Source organism: Xyrauchen texanus, chromosome 25 (assembly GCF_025860055.1).
Source record: "Xyrauchen texanus isolate HMW12.3.18 chromosome 25, RBS_HiC_50CHRs, whole genome shotgun sequence".
Classification (NCBI taxonomy): domain Eukaryota; kingdom Metazoa; phylum Chordata; class Actinopteri; order Cypriniformes; family Catostomidae; genus Xyrauchen; species Xyrauchen texanus.
In genome coordinates, this window is record NC_068300.1 from 32,353,431 (window position 1) to 32,371,352 (window position 17,922).

A 17,922-nucleotide genomic window follows, 5' to 3' on the forward strand; every position below is an offset into this window, starting at 1 on the left:
TTTAAAGAAATAACCTTGCGATTCAAAGTTATTTTTTACATTGTTAAAGTGGTGTTAACGAGAAAAAAGCTAATAAATATAAATTCTCGATCCTGTTCTATTGTTAAGCATTAGCCTCACCTTGCATTGATGTTCATTCTTGTTGGGAAATTGCCCATTTAACCCTAAAATGTATACTTTGTGTGGGTACCCTTTCTTCACTTTTTTGCTATATTTTTACATGAAGGGGTCTTTAATTGGGTCATTCCACGAATCGCTAAATTAAAGAAATAGTTCACCCAAAAATGAAAATCCTCTCACATTTACTCACACTTATGTCATCCCAGATGTTTATGACTTTCTTCTGCTGAAAACAAATGAAGATTTTTAGAATTTTGTTGGTCCATAAAATACATGTGAATGGTTACCAGCAGTTTAAAGGTCCAAAAAGCACAAGGCGGCAAGTAATATATACAGAGGTTCAAAACAACCAGGGGTTAAATCGATATCTATGATAGGTGTAAGTGAGAAACAGATACAAATCTAAGTCATTTTTTACTATAAATTCTCCTCCCTGCCCAGTAGCTGGCAATATGAATGAAGAATGTGAATCGCCAAAAACAAAAGAAGAAGAATGTCAAAAGTGAAAGTGGAAATTTATAGTAAAAAAGGGTTAAAATATTGATCTTTTGCTCACCTACACCTATTATATCACTTCTAAAAATATGGATTTAACACACTTAATTACTTTTATGCTGCCTTTACATACTTTACATTACATACAAATGTAATCTCGGTTCCCTGAGATGAAGGGAATGAGATATTGCAGTAAATACCTTTTGGGGAATTCCTTCGATGACCTAGCTGAAGCCCTTATATAACAACGCCAATCTTTTGATTGGCAATGGTGTTTGAGCCCCACCCCTATAGTTTCAGTTCACTTGACATTGCAGCAAGCGCTTTTGGGGACCGAAGTCCAAACACGCCATAATACATGACAGCATACCCTGAGAGACACACCAGGATATAAACGCTTGTAAACAAATATGTAAATGAGATCACAGGCCCCTCGGGCGGTGACTTATTATGATCATATTTCAAGTGTATAGAATAATGAATAACCCCACATAGGGACAACCAGACAGGAAGTTAATCTTATGCTGGGAATATATACAAGTCATATAATGCACACAGTATAAATGTAACCTTTTCATAACCAGAGGTAGGGAGGGAAGTTTATTCTTACTGGAAGTGCTTGTGACTTTTAGTGGAAGTAAACTGGATAGCAGCCTACATAGGCAGCTGTATTAAAATTATAACAGGTATCCTACCCGTAATAAGAAGCTCGGGCTCACCTGTTGGTGTTGAAATAACAAGCTTTCTAGGCAGAGAGGACTCTCGAAGCAATGGACGCCACGCCTAGGTTATAAAACCTTGCAAACGTGTTTTGAGAAGGCCAACCTGCTACAAGGCATATATCCTGTAGGGATACACTGTTTGTGCATGCCCATGAAGATGCTATGAAGATGCCTTCACGCCAATAGGGCATCTCACGTCCTGTGATTCTTAAGTGAGGGCGATCCACTGAGAGAGCCTTTGCTTGAAGACAAAAAGGCCTGTTGTGCATCCTCCATCCAAACGAAGACCTGATCTGACAGTCTAAACTGGCTGGTGTGTTCCCCATACATGTGTAATGCCCACACAGGGCATAAAAAATGCATTAAGTGCTCCTTATCTGAATTAGACGGTGGGAAGCGAAGGCTTCTAGGTGGACTACCTAGGCCCAAAAGGGAGTGGAAAGCAACTAAGTACCTGTAGCCATTTTTTGGGGCTTGACGGTGGCTTTTGAAAGCCCCGGTCCAAATTCTAGACATGAACCGTCAGCCGACAGTGCCTGCATATCACCCACCCGTTCAATTGAATCCAGGGCCAATAGGAGTGCAGTTTTAGAGAAAGCACACACAACTCAACAAATTCCAATGGTTCGAACGGGAGTTTCATGAGCACCTTCAGCACAGGTTTAAAAGTCCCAAGCTGGGACTGTAGCAGGGCTAACTTGGGGAACTGAAAAATAGAACATGTCTGCCCATGGAGGAGACAGCCTCTGGGGTGTGGTATGTTGACATAGTTGCTACCAAAGCGTTAATGTGGTGAGATCCGTATCTAGTCGCTCTTGGAGGCATGCAAGGATCTCAGCTATGGAGCAGTTCACTGAGTCTTCACCACATAAAGAGCAACAATTTGTAAACACACACCACTTAGCGCATAGAGGTGTCTCGCGGTAAGCGCTGTAGCTTCCAAAATTTCATTCACCCTGGCAAGGCACGGCATTTATGTAAGCTACCACTGCCATGTTGTCCAATCTAATCAGAACGTGGTGATTCATTTGAAGGGGGATGGAATGCAGGACCACTCATCTAGATGAGATATTTACGGCCCGACTGGAGGGGACCACTGTAAACTGAGTTCCTCAACAACCCGCGAGGGGACGCGAATCAGCTCTTATCAGTGGCATACGCAAGCTCCTCACCCTCACTGGGGGGAAGGGACAGCGACATCCTCCATGGACCACTCGCTCATATTTGATGCTGCATGGGACACAGAGTCATCCCCATTGTCCAAACTGCCAATGTGATAAGGCCATGTGCTCAGATAGAGAGTCGGAGCTCATCACGCGTAGACTGTACTGGTACGGATACTACATCAGGAGATCGCGGGGCTTGCACCGACGCGGAATCTTCCTGAACTTCATCCAACTCAACCTCATGGCCCCACCGTGCCTCCCTGTGTGAACCCTCGGGATCTAACACAGAAGAGATGGGTGGGAGGGCGCGGGAGGCAAGATCGTCCCTCAGAACGAGGGTGATCCTTGAGCGGAGCGTCCAGAGACTCATGCCCTCGCAGTGAGGGTAGTCTGTCTAAAATATTTTTCAATGAAATGAAATTTTCAATGTTATCTATACACCAATGAGCAAAAAAATTATGACCACTCCCAGGTGATGCGAATAACATTAATCATCTCCTAACTAACTGTCTGGGTAGATTAGATGGTAAGCGAACAATCAGTTCTCATAGTTATTGTGTTGAATGCAGGAGAAATGGGCAGGAGTAAAGTCCTGAGCAACTTTGACAAGGGCCAAATTGTTATGGCCAGATGGCTGGGTCAGAGCATCTCTGAAACGACGAGACTTGTGGGGTGCTCCCGGTCAGCAGTCGAGAGTACCTAGTGGTCTGAGGAGGGACAAACAACACACCTGCGACAGGTCTCATCGATGTGCGAGGGCAACAAATGCTTTCCTGTCTGGTCCGAACCAATAGAGGGTCTAATATGGCACAAATCAGAGAAGATTTTAATGATGGTTATGGGAGGAATGGGTCACACACACACACAGTGCCCATGATGACCCCGGTCCACCATCAAAAGTGCCTACAATAGGCACGCGAGTGTCAGAACTGGACCTTGGAGCAGTGGAAGAAGGTCACCTGGTCTGATGAGACCCGTTTTATTTTACCGAACATGGTCAGCTGTGTATGTGTGAGCCATTTACCTGGGGAAGTGAGGTCACCAGGATGCACTGTGGGAAGATGATAAGGGAGTGCGATACTCTGGGCAATGTTCTGCTTGGAAAACCTGGGTCTGGCCATTCATGTGGATGTCAATTTGACATGTGCCACCTACCTAAACATCGTTGGAGTCCAGGTACACCCCTTCAATGCAATGGTATTCCCTGATGGCAGTGGCCGCTTTCAGCAGGATAATGCACCCAGCTACACTGCACACTTTGTTCGGAAATGGTTTGAGGAACATGATGAAGAGTGTTGCAATGACCTCCAAATTCCCCAGATCTCAATTCGATTGAGCATCTGTGGGATGTGCTGGACCAACAAGTCCGATCCACAGCGGCTCCACCTTGCAACTTACAGGACTTGAAGGATCTGCTGCTAATGTATTGGTGTCAGACACCACAGGACAGCTTCAAGGGTTTTGTAGAGTCCATGCCTCGGCAGGTTGGCAATGTTTTGGCAGCACGTGTACGACCGACAACATATTAGGCAGGTGAACATAAAGTATTGGCTCATAATTGTATATGCAATTACATATAGGCAATATTAAAATCATGTTCATGTTTATATTCAAAGGATAGGTACACACACACACACACACACACACACAATTTCATAGTCTCATATGCCAATGCTTGAAACTTAGATTTAGGATGGACCCCATCAAAATGACCTGCTGGTTGAACTGTGATGCACCTCATTGATCTCTGCCTGCATCACCTTTGTCTATTGATGGACTACACTCTTGAAATGGAATACATAGACTATCAATTAATTGACAACAAAAGCCTTCATCAGCCAACTAACAAAGGGCCATGCACCAATGTGAACTTCTGCAGTTTATCAAGGATGAACTTCAAAGACATTAGTCATTAATCTTAAAGTTCATAAAAACATTTTTGTTTTTAAACCCTGGACTTTAACACTTACTTAGTTTAATCATTTTAAACCATGACTTGCACTGCACACAAATAACTAATATCGGCATTATATTCATGCCGTTTAGCCAGAGGGAAACTGGCCACCACAGTGAGCCTGGTGTCTCCCAAAGTTATTTTTCTCCATTAACCAACATCTTATGGAGTTTTGTGTTCCTTGCCACAGTCGCCTTCAGCTGCTCACTGGGGTTCTAAATACAATTATTATTTAATTATTTAATTTTTATACACAATTTGCAATCATATAAGACTTTATAGATATTACTGTTTCATTTTCTGCTAAAGCATAATTTTCTGTAAAGCTGCTTTGAAACGATTTGTGTTGTGAAAAGCACTATACAAATAAAAATGACTTGACACGTCACACACAAATCATTGCACATACTTCACTCCAGCAACAGTATGATGAATACAGTATTACATGCATAGCATGAAATAATAAAACATAGGAGCATATATATATATACACTCACCTAAAGGATTATTAGGAACACCTGTTCAATTTCTCATTAATGCAATTATCTAATCAACTAATCACATGGCAGTTGCTTCAATGCATTTAGGGGTGTGGTCCTGGTCAAGACAATCTCCTGAACTCCAAACTGAATGTCAGCATGGGAAAGAAAGGTGATTTAAGCAATTTTGAGCGTGGCATGGTTGTTGGTGCCAGAAGGGCCGTTCTGAGTATTTCACAATCTGCTCAGTTACTGGGATTTTCACGCACAACCATTTCTAGGGTTTACAAAGAATGGTGTGAAAAGGGAAAAACATCCAGTATCGCGGCAGTCCTGTGGGCTGAAAATGCCTTGTTGATGCTAGAGGTCAGAGGAGAATGGGCCGACTGATTCAAGCTGATAGAAGAGCAACTTTGCCTGAAATAACCACTCATTACAACCGAGGTATGCAGCAAAGCATTTGTGAAGCCACAACACGCACAACCTTGAGGCGGATGGGCTACAACAGCAGAAGACCCCACCGGTACCACTCATCTCCACTACAAATAGGAAAAAGAGGCTACAATTTGCAAGAGCTCACCAAAATTGGACGGTTGAAGACTGTAAAAATGTTGCCTGGTCTGATGAGTCTCGATTTCTGTTGAGACATTCAGATGGTAGAGTCAGAATTTGGCGTAAACAGAATGAGAACATGGATCCATCATGCCTTGTTACCACTGTGCAGGCTGGTGGTGGTGGTGTAATGGTGTGGGGGATGTTTTCTTGGCACACTTTAGGCCCCTTAGTGCCAATTGGGCATCGTTTAAATGCCACGGCCTACCTGAGCATTGTTTCTGACCATGTCCATCCTTTTATGGCCACCATGTACCCATCCTCTGATGGATAATGCACCATGTCACAAAGCTCAAATCATTTCAAATTGGTTTCTTGAACATGACAATGAGTTCACTGTACTAAAATGGCCCCCACAGTCACCAGATCTCAACCCAATAGAGCATCTTTGGGATGTGGTGGAACGGGAGCTTCGTGCCCTGGATGTGCATCCCACAAATCTCCATCAACTGCAAGATGCTATCCTAGCAATATGGGCCAACATTTCTAAAGAATGCTTTCAGCACCTTGTTGAATCAATGCCACGTAGAATTAAGGCAGTTCTGAAGGCGGAAAGGGGTCAAACACAGTATTAGTGTGGTGTTCCTAATAATCCTTTAGGTGAGTGTATATATATATATATATATATATATATATATATATATGTGTGTGTGTGTATATATATAGTGTACATATGTGTGTGTGTATATATATATATATATATATATGTGTGTGTGTGTGTGTGTGTGTGTGTATATATATATGTGTGTGTGTGTATATATATAGTGTATATATGTGTGTGTGTGTATATATATATATATGTGTGTGTGTGTGTGTGTGTGTATATATATATATGTGTGTGTGTGTATATATAGTGTATATATATATATATGTGTGTGTGTATATATATATATATATATATATATATATATATATATATGTGTGTGTGTGTGTGTGTGTGTGTGTGTATATATATATAAAACAACACATGCAGTATAACTTAAATTTATTCAAACATGATGCATAATAGTATATTAAAGCCAGTATGGTTTAACCAGTTTATTATTGTTAATATAACAATAATAATAAAAATAATAATAATAGTGATGTATTTGTTAAGACCTATTGCATATACAACAAATTGTTTTTATAGGTTGCTTTTATGGCCTTGTGTCCTATAACGTCATCCTGATGGAAGAAGCTTCAATTTGCCATTGAGAGGGTGTGTTGTGTCATATGTAATTAACAAGGCCTTCCTGTATACCGCCATTTTGTAAATATCTTCTAGTGAACTTTGTTTCACACCCACAGTTTTCCATGCTTTTTTTACAATTCTGTCCAGTTTAATTGTATTCTTCAGTGTTAACTGTCTGTACCAAACTGTTATATTAAAAACCAGAATACTTTAAATTAAATTAAACCTTTTGCAGGAAACTTTGGCTGACAGCAAACCCTCTCAACTTCTGCAGCAAAAATAACCTCTGGTTTGTTTTTTTTTACAATTTCCAGAAAACGTTAGCTTGCTGTCAATCAAGGCACCAGGTACTTGAAACAGTCACCAGTAATCTACCACTTGACCACATGGCATAATTGCTTAAAGGGATTCTGGTTGACCTAAAATCAATTCCTTCTTTTTTTCAGCATTAATTTGTGGTAAACTTGACTCACTCCATTGATCCAACTTAGAGATGAGCTCGTAGTAATTATTATTAAGAGAGTTCCTTTTAAAAATGCAATTAGTACCATTCATCTACGTATTTAAATTATTGAAAATCTTCCCAGTCCCGCCCTGTTTGTAGGCAAATTGCAAGTGTCTAGCTGCTCAGAAATATTTAAGCTAAGATACTGCCTCATGACTTTATTGACAAATGTTATTTTAAAAAACAGTGTGTGCAGTTCATACCACGAGCTACGAATCATGTCAATTAATCCATTGCTTAAAAAGAAAATTAGTAATTTGGATTTTTTCATTTGAAATCTTTCATTAAAATTTTCCGAAACCCTTGTTATTAATGACACCTGTGGTCGTTAAGTGAACTGCAACCTGTTGCTCGTGCTCCTGCACACACTCCATAGGGACATGAGTGAGCAAGCATCGGCCAAAACAATGAAGTAACATTCAAAGAGGCTGTGCGTGATTCACTGACATCTTGTTGACATTTGAGGTAGCATAATAAAAATTACACAGTTATGATTGTTGTACTACAAACATTGAGACTAAAACTACTTATCACTATGCTATGTTGGCTGATACACACATACAGCTACATGCTACCGAACTACACCAGAGAAGGGCTAATATTTTAAGTTGCGTTACCAGCCGTTCACACATTGGCAATTTTTTTTTACATATTGCACCTTTAAAATTAATATATGTTTTTAAAGGGGGAAGTTTGCTACCTACATTTTGAATAACTTATCTGGCCCCATTTCTGTCACCCCTTCTCTAAAGGGTTTACGTTTAAATTCAGAGTTCAATCCTTCATGAAAATTCTCAGTCAAGATACCAGAGTTTAAAAAATACTTTAATAAATTCAATGGCTTTTGTTTTTACAGTAAATACATTGATCTAATTCAATACAATTCAATTGTTTTTATTAATTTCCCCAGTCACTCAATGAACAGTCCAGGGTTCAAAAAGTGCAGTGTGCTTTATGAAAACATTTAATGCTGGGATCATACAAAAAAGCCTTACATTTCATGACAGTGTGCATTATTTGGCAAACATTAATATTTCTACATTCAATTAAGCCTGCTTTATTTTAACTGTACTTTTAAACAAAATAAGACTTACAACTTACATTTGTGCAAAAGAGTAAAGCAACATTTGTGTACCTGCACTGGGCAGCAATTCTGATTTATGCAATATTCCCAAACATAATCTTTCCTCAAGTAAATCTGACTTCTGATCAGGTGAAAGCCCAATGCTGAAACATGCTGACAGGGTCACAGCTTCTCATGATGACGTTGCCATTATCCACCGCTAAACACTTATTAAACAAAACATTTTGGAGAAGATAGATCTGGAAACAATTACACGCATACGAAAAGGTAAGACACATTTTACAAAGGCAATATTACAAGATATTTTTGTGCCCTCCCAATAACAAGATGCTGTAACATACCTGTTGAGAGACAAGAATTAAACTCCATGTCTGCTGTGGAGCAGGTACGGTTCCGGCACCGTTCAAGTTGCACGGCTCCACTAGTACTGGAGCAGGCTCAATGGTTGCATGCAGACACAGCTGCTTATCAACATTATGCCTCAGCTCCTGATTTGAGGTGTACTCAAAATACTAGAAAGAGAATAGATCTAAATTACAACTTGGAAGTGTTTTCAAAGTGTACACATCATTAATTGCTTCAGATCAGACATACTCACTTCAGTTAAAAAATATAAGTATCTGAGAGCATTAGTATTTTTAATGGAAAAACAGAACACGACCAATATAAAAACAAAGCAGGGATGACTTTCGGAATTGAGTACCTGGTTTATTCCCATGTTGTGGCAGATGAATAAAATCACAGACTTTCCGCCAGGATTCTTCTCAACAATATCAATACAAGTTTTTGTAGCAATGTTCTTCAACTACAGATGCAGTACCACAGAAAGTAAATACATTTTGCTGGTAATTAGTTAGTATTGCAATAAATATTCAATTATCAGTCTCCATTACCGATCCAAACAGGACTGGGTTCAAATCAGGCACAAAGGCCTCTTTGTAAACATTTTCAAGATACCAAGAGAAATTTTTGCAATGCAGCTTCTCTTTGAGCTTCAGGCGCTCACTAATGCTCCCATATGATTTCTGTGAGATAACGCACACAAAAAGAGAGAGAAATATGTGAGCTGCATAAATTTGATGGTGTAATTTTGTAGTTTATTAAAATCATAACACATTATCCACTTCCTTCACCTCCTTTGCAATGGAGGCAGCTTGCTTCTTTCTGTTGTAGAATATCTTCTTGTAGTCATCCATCCAGACTTCTGCGAGACGGACCTGGTTGATTGAGATGACATCTAAACCTTTGGGGAAGGAATGTGGACTTTTGGAACGGAAGATATGGCCAACAACAGAACAGGGTATGATCTCCAGGCGACCCCCACACATCCATACCTGCAAAATAAAATTAAATCAGTGCTACCCCCAGAATTCGAATAAAGTTAATAGAGTATTTATTTGTGCATTTTCAGTCTAGCCAACTCTATAACAGTTACTGAATCTACAAGGAAAACATTTGCATTTCAGAAAATGACTGTTGGATAAATCCATTTCAAATTACAAATGGAACTACACAGAAATTGCTTACAGCAGCTTTAAACCTTTAAGCTTGGGCCCACTAAGAAATTATTATTATTTTTCTTTCAAAATATGAATAACTACAGTCTTGACCAACACAATAGGTATGGCTTTAAAGCTTAGAAGCTGTACTTTACAATGCATGTAGACATTATGACCAAAACTGAACAAGTGCTTTGAAATTTGAAGACAGTGTTCCATTTTGATCATTTATTTTATTAATAATGATAAAACTCTTTAGCTTTCCTGGATCAGATGACTTCATCAGAAATTATGTAGTGCATTGTCCAGCATCATGAAACACTAAACCAATCATATTAGGATTCAGATCACTGCAACCAAAGGTAGAAGTCATCCAAATATGGGCAGAGAGGATCGTTCACTCCAAATACATATTGCCACCAGGGGATGGCACCAAGTATATGACACAGACTCAATGATGACTCAAATGACACAGAATGGAACTGAATAAGACCTCTTATGCCGCATACTTTGGACAGAGTATACCTTTAGTCATTAGTTCTTAGTAAAGGTATTGTGTTTTAATTGTTTAGAGAGGCTTTTGGACACTTGGAGATGTGTTTGTATGCCTGGATAAATAATCTTTGTAATGCTATAACTTTTGATAGCTTTTTTGTATCATCACGAAATTGTCCTCAGTTATAGGGGACAAGTTTTTTCAGAGCTACCTTATTCGCACCCTGAGATGTGTCAAATCTTAAAGTAAGGATTTTTTTTTTTGAAGTTTCTTAGGCTATGGGTCTCGTAATTTAATCTAAATCAATTAAAAAAAAGTTAAAAGATCTCTTTAAAATGATACCAAACAATTTAACCCCCCTTTTTTTTAATTTTTTTTTTTTATTTATATATATATATTTTTTGTAGAGTTAGAAGTCTTTAATTTTGGGCATGCCAATGAAACAGGACATTTTTAAAAATGTTTCGGGAGTGGTGGTGGTGTAGTGGTCTAAGCACATAACTGGTAATCTGATAATCAGAAGGATGCTGGTTCGAGCCCCACAGCCACCACCACTGTGTCCTTGAGTAAGGCACTTAACTCCAGGTTGCTCCAGGGGGATTGTCCCTGTAATAAGTGCACTGTAAGTCGCTTTGGATAAAAGCGTCTGCCAAATGCATAAATGTAAAAACACCTTCAGAGCTTAATTACTTAAAGGATACCTCTAGGTTTGGGCAATATGGCCAAAAATAGGATCATGATATTCTTTTTCATATCATTCAATATCAATATTTAACACAATATACATTCATATTTCACTTTTGTTTTTTATTTCCAAGTTGGCTTTCCAAATCCTAAACAGTCAAAATAGTCCATACAAAAAACTGCATTTGTGGCCCAGAAACAGACAAAACAGTGGCATCTGAGGGATCTTCTACAAAAATATAAAAATATTTTACAGTTTATCAATAGAGTGCAGTTGGATATGAATGTTAAAAGATCATTGTTCGTTTTGAAGCATAATGACAGTATTTAATTTTTACATTTAAATTATTTTATCTTTTGTTACATTCAGATAGTAAGTATGGGGTCATAGAAGCCCTTGTGACTGAGTAATGAAACTGTATGGGGGTTCAGGGGTATCCCCTGAGAGAACATTTTGAAATGTCTGAATAGACCAGTTTTATATTTTCATTAAAGTGACAAAAGGCTACAAACTAGTCCTTTTATTGTCTTTCCTTGACACCCATGCCCGAGATGACATCTGATTAATTTCACAAAATTAGAACAGAAATCTGTTTATTATTAAAGGCTTGTAACATTCTAATTAATAAAGCTAAATTTAGAAGGAAAAAACATTATGGATTAAAGGCGCTCTGGAATCTTGTTAACCTATGTGGCTCCCTTAAAAAGAGGGAAGGCATGCAGTGCGGAACAGGGCATAAATGAAGTGAGTTTCGGAGAATGCCGACCTGTTTGCGTTTTAGCAACATGCACCTGATTGTCTAGATGTAGAACACAGGCTAAATATAGAAAATTACACAAAACTAATCATAGTTAGTGGATTTTTTTTTTTAATCGCAATAATTAGAGATCATTTTATCACCCAGCCCTAGATGCTACCTATGGCACTTACCCTAAAGGACATCTCTATGTTCTCTCCTCCCCAAAATTCCATCTTGTCGTCATAGGTTCCAATGTGTTCAAAGAACTGCTTGTTAATGGCAAAAAGCCCACCAGCAAAAGCTGGTGTCCTGAACAAAAGAATTTAACTTAAGTGGTTTGTGGCAGCAATATCCTGTAAATGCACTTCAAACCAAACAGAGTAGAAAAGTGTTTGTGTGTGTGTGTTTGTAGAATTTGTATTTAGATAATTTACCTGACAGGATGTGTCTCATCTTTGCATTTTACTCTTTCTTGCTCAGGTATGCTCTCCCAGCCAAACCTCAGGACCCAGTCAAAGTTGCCACGGATTTGTGTACGGGCCGAAGACACTGGCTTTATAAATTCTAGATTGTCCTTGTTGATGATAGCAATATTTGGGCTCACAAGTGCGGTAGGTTCCTCAACTAAACGAGCCAAAAGGGGCTCCAACCAACCATAGAAACACTCACCTGAGAAAACAAACACAGACACAAAATCACACTGCCAACTCTAAGCTGTGTAAATATGAAACATTGATGGGTTAGACTTCTGTTGAGGAGTTTAGAAGCCCATATGTAGATGCCTATTTGTCTATTCAGTGTGCGTTTTCATCTGAAAGATGTGATTTTTGGGGGGGGAATTACTCATCTGCAATGTTCCCCATTACAATGTTCCCTGTTAGATAGACATTCAGTAGATGTTTTTGCAATGTTTATTATTTAGAATGTATGAGAATCTGCTTTTTTAAAGATGTTTGGTAACAATTTAAAATAAGGTTGTATTCATTAAAGGGTTATTTCACTAAATTTAAATTCATATCATTAACTCACCCTCATGCGTATGACTGACTTACTTCTGCAGAACACAAAGAATTTTAGAAGAACATTTCAGCTCTGTAGGTCCATACAATGCAAGGGAATTGTGACCAGAACTTACAAGCTCCAAAAGCACATAAAGGCAGCATTAATGTAATCCATACGACTCAAGTGGTTAAATCAATCTCTTCAGAAATTATATGATAAGTGTGGATGAGAAAACAAGTCAATATTGAAGTCCTTTTTACTATAAATTTCCACTTTCAAATTCTTTGGTATTCTGAAAGTGAAAGTGGAGATTTATACACTTTAAATATTGTTTTATAACACTTAAATATTGACCAGTTTTTCACATCCACTTATAATCGCTTCTTTAGAGAGATAGATTTAACCACTTGAGTAGTATGGATTACTTTAATGCTGCCTTTATGTGCTTTTTGGAGCTTGTAAGTTCTGGTCACCATTCACTTGCATTGTATGGACATACAGAGCTGAAATTTTCTATAATTCTTTGTGTTCTGCAGGAGAAAGAAAGTGAGACACCTGGGAGTGCATGAGGGAAATTAACTTACAATTAGCAATAATTGTTTTACAGCAACTTGGCTAATTTTATTTAATCTTAAGTACTATAATTTATTGTTAGTTCAAGTCAGTTAATAGTACATTATCTAATGTTTACATATACAACTTTGTTACAAATTTTGAAATTGACATTAACCAAGAATAATAAATGCTGTCAAAGTTAACTAATGTTGTTTACTAATGTTAACTAATATAACCTTATTGCAAAATGTTACCACATGTTTATTAGATGTTTGTACACAGTTATTAGAATGGCAATGCGCTTTTTAACAGATGTTTTGGTGATGCATGTGTGCTGACTAGGGCTTTGCCAATCTCACAATTCTCTCTTGCTTTTTCTCTTTAAAAGGACAGTTCACCCAAAAATGAAACTCTCATCATTTACTTACATTAATGTTTTTCCAAATCCTTATGACTTTCACTTTATCACTTTCATTGTATGGAAGAAAAATAAAAGACACAATGAAAGTGAATGGTGACTGAGGCTTATATTCTGCCTAACATCTCTTTTTGTGTTACATTAAACAGAATGTCATGAGTGTTTGAGAAAATACAGGAGAATAAATGATGGCACAATTTTTATTTGTGTATTTTGTAAACACAAGACCTGGGTCAGATTAATTTTAAGTGTAACCTCAAGTTGAGTTGTCAGTTTAAGTGAAAGCCATGGGTTGCACTGCAAACATGATAAAGATACGGATGGTCTCTACTCACAGTGGGAGTCCAGGAAGGCAAGCACCTCTCCTTTAGCTTCCCGTGCACCCAAAAGCCTGGCAGCGATTAGACCTTTTCTCTCACGCTGCCGTACAACACGTACAATCTCAAGAGACTGGATGTACTGTTCTAATGGGGCTTTTAGATGCTCTGAAATGACAAATACCAATACAAATATTTAACACGCTGCCTAAAACTACAAGTTTAGAAAATTTACAATTTTTCAAAGTGAGTGGTGTTAGCTAGTGTAGTAGTACTACTAGGGTGTTGTGGACGGTTGCCAGGGTTTGCATGCATTGCTATGCAGTTGCTAAGGTGTTCCGAGTGGTTTTGAGCACTCTGCTGTGTGGTTGCTAGGGTGATGTGGGTGGTTGCTAAGGCATTGCTAGGTGGTTGCCCGGTTGTTGCTTACTGGTTCAAGTCAAAATATTGCACCTCCAAGTCTCTATCATATTCTAGATATTCTATGGTATTTTTTTGCCCGTTTTATAGTCTGCAAGAGAAAAACAAAAATCGCAAGTTGCATCTCTTAGATAAGTTAAAGCATTCCTGTCCTCAACAAAGTGTATGATTTCAGGTTTTATTTACATCAATAGCACAAACGGTGAGGTAAAAGCCATGCCAAATTTGAATACTTGGGGAAAGGTGTTTGAATCCCTAACCCCAGGGCCGGAACTAGGATGCGATCTTTGGGGGGACATTTTGATGTTTAGGGTGGGCAAGTGCTTTTCTCTTCATTGGATTGGGTTAAGAAGGCAAGCCAAGCGGAACTGGGGGCAATGACTTGCCTCACCATATTTATATAACATAACTGAAAAATAAAATGATTAGCTGTCTCAACTCACCTTGAGTACTTGCATCATCCACCAATATAATTTCTTCAATGAATACAGCTGGGGTGGTATGCAAGACACTGTAAATAGTGCGGAGGAGAGCGGACCATGCCTCATTGTGGAATACAATAATCACACTGGTAACGGGCAACTTCGGACAACGGCGGAACTTTTGGTCAATGCATCTTGACAGAGATAAAGAAGAATTAGATCTCTGAATAAGAATTCATTTGGATTTGCATCAGTGAGCGCATTTACATGCACACCAATACACAGATAACTCCCAAAAATCTTTTATTTAAAAAATATGACATAGTAAGAAAACAGTGTTTACATTAGATGTTATTCACTGCTTTTGAGGTCAAAACAGAGACATGCGAACAACACTTGGGTACATTGGATAAGCTGGTAAAGGTGTTTACATGCAATGCGATATCGGGATGATGAGCAAAAAATTGGCTTATGCTCAATTGATTTATCGACCGTACACTGATAAACTACGTTTTTTACAAGAACACATGTTGTTGCCTTATTATGCATGTAAACAAGCTCAGTGACTCTATGACACTGTTCCTGTAGGCCCCCCAAAAGTATGCATTTTGAATGTCTCTCTAATCTAACCCAGTGGTTTCAACTCATCATTTGATTGTTTACCCCCATTTGGGTTTAAGGGAGACATCTCAAATGTGTTCTGCTGGTGGAAATCTAGGAACAGCGATGGGAAACACTGATCTACTTAATGAAAAGGACAAAATGATTCACCAAGAACTGTTGTGCTCCGTCTACATCAACTTTGATACTCACTCTGGGGGGCGTGAGTCTGCGCCAAGACTGCGGTGGAGGGAGATGCGGTCACTTGCAAACTGATTGAAGCCATTCTTAAAAAGACCCTCTTGTTTCTCCCGCAGCTCAGCAGGAGTCAGCATACCTGTAATGAAGGGCTTTCCATCCGCCCCAGGTCTTCCTGGACCTTCCAGAGGTCTCTCAATGAGAGGTGTAAGCTCCTCTGGGCTGTAGAACCCAAAGGAACACCTGACATCTACTGAAAACCCTTGAGTGGGTTGTACAGTGTTATACGCCTGATAATATCTGATGCCGCTGAAATTCCAACCCACATTGCCTCTGTATCTTGGCTGTTGGGAAAGACCCTGAAACCAGTAATTGTCAGATTTCTGTATCCCCAGATCCTTCTGTAACACCCATAGAATGGTGATTAAAAGGGACAGTCCCAAGAAGCTCAGTTTTATGGGAAGAGCACATTGAAGACTTCTTATGTGCATCCTACAAAAAAATAAAACAAAAAGCAATGGTCATCTGAGACACATGCTTAATTTTCAACAGTAACTTGACCTTATAACTCCATACATTTGTAGCAATGAAGGTTATAATAGTTTACATATAATAGTTAATTTGTTTTAAATTTTTCAATCCAATTTAGTTTTCATTTTTAGTTATTTCTTAGTTTAGTTTTAGTTTTGATATTAAGTAATACATATAGAATGGTGAAAACAGGGGACCTGGCTCGGAGAGTATTGACACTGACTACCACACCTGGAGTCGCAAGTTCAAATTCAGGGCATGCGGAGTGACTCCAGCCAGGTCTCCTAAGCAATGAAATTGGCCATGTTGCTAGGGAGGTTAGAGTCACATGGGGTAACCTCCTCGTGGTCGCTATAATGCGGTTCTCAGTGGGGTGTGTGGCGAGTTGTGCGTGGATGCCGCAGAGAATAGTATGAAGCCCCCACATGCGCTATGTCTCCGCGATAATGCTCTTAACAAGCCACGTGATAAGATGCGGGTTGGCGGTCTCAGACACAGAGGCAACTGAGATTCGTCCTCCGCCACCCAGATTGAGGCGAGTCACTACGCCACCACGAGGACTTAAGAGCACATTGGGAATTGGGCATTCCAAATTGGGGAGAAAAAAAATAGCTGGACACCCAAATGTACAAATAGTAAATAATACTTATAATTTTAACCAACTGAATTACATTACTGATATTACAGTAGAAGAAATCAAAACTTTGATTATGTATTTGCATTTGACATGAGAAAGTCTCAAAATATTGGAGTGAGATGTCTCCCCCGACCACTCCTCCCCAGACTTGAAACTCACGCATGTTGCCAGGTTGAGGACGCGCAACAGGAACGAGCAAACTGACAATGGCAAGCGACGAGCCTTACACTGCAAGTTGATTAGCTAATGTATAGGTCTACAGTGTTTTTAAATTATAAACCAGCTCATGTGGATTTTATATATAACTCGGGCAATATTAGCTAGATATATTGCTGGCTTCCATGGCTGTGTTTTCCTGCTGCAAATCTTGCAACCCGGGGTGTCGAAATACTATTGGGAAATGGGCAGTGGGCAGGATCACACAGGCCAAACCACAAACAGAAATTCCAGAACAGACATTTCCAAGTAGAATATACTGGCTTTAGAATTGTTATCGGAGAAACCAGTATTTCAACTTGATGTTTCCTAAATCTCTAATGGATAATTGAATGCTTTAGTACCATAAATATATTACATACTGCACCTTTAAAATACAATTCCACATTGAAGTGCTTGTACTATTTTATTTTTTAAATACAGCTGTATGATAATGACCTGCAATCTCTTATTTAACACTGTGACCATGGGAAAGTGAACATTTACAGTGACAGCAAAACATTTCTAATTTGCGTTGGATGATGACAGAGCAGCAGAGAACGCCAAGTGCACAAGTAGTTGTCATGGTAACCAGATAAATTCTGAGCAGATTGCTGCAAAACTAGAATGGAATTATCATCAAATCAAAGTGCAATGCAATAACATATCTTCCCTTCCCTGCAATCGATACCAGACACAATACCAAGAAGGATGTTGAGGATTTTTAATATTAATAAATTAAAAACACGAATCTAACAGCTGAAACCGGGACATTTTTAGAGAAATGACGGGACACACCTCGTAAAACTGGGACCGATTTCTGGTCACCCTAGTTTTCTACCTGCTTTGCTTCTCTCCATGATGTACTGCAGTGATTCCCTCCTGCTCTGTCTTTGT

General features: G+C 38.9%; 1 protein-coding gene across 1 annotated transcript; it reads right to left on the minus strand.

Annotated features, from left to right (window-relative positions):
• Nucleotides 1-8,137: 8,137 nt before the first annotated feature.
• LOC127619158 (polypeptide N-acetylgalactosaminyltransferase 6-like) lies at nucleotides 8,138-16,748 on the minus strand. The gene is made up of 10 exons (XM_052091943.1): nucleotides 15,678-16,748; nucleotides 14,886-15,058; nucleotides 14,041-14,190; nucleotides 12,165-12,399; nucleotides 11,922-12,039; nucleotides 9,445-9,645; nucleotides 9,205-9,336; nucleotides 9,015-9,116; nucleotides 8,653-8,823; nucleotides 8,138-8,550 (listed from the first exon to the last, which is right to left on the minus strand). Exons 1-10 carry the CDS (start codon nucleotides 16,151-16,153, stop codon nucleotides 8,437-8,439), a joined length of 1,872 nt encoding a protein of 623 aa, XP_051947903.1. The 5' UTR covers nucleotides 16,154-16,748; the 3' UTR covers nucleotides 8,138-8,436.
• Between the last annotated feature and the right edge of the window lie 1,174 nt (nucleotides 16,749-17,922).

What these genes read in the sequence shown, in the direction of transcription:
- LOC127619158 (XM_052091943.1), bottom strand. Translation starts at nt 16,153, where the DNA reads ATGCACATAAGAAGTCTTCAATGTGCTCTTCCCATAAAACTGAGCTTC. An exon ending in TGCCTTCCTGGACTCCCACT is followed by an intron (nt 12,400 to 14,040) that starts GTGAGTAGAGAC and finishes TTGTTTTCTCAG; the next exon opens with GTGAGTGTTTCTATGGTTGG. An exon ending in ACCCAGTCCTGTTTGGATCG is followed by an intron (nt 9,117 to 9,204) that starts GTAATGGAGACT and finishes CTGCATCTGTAG; the next exon opens with TTGAAGAACATTGCTACAAA.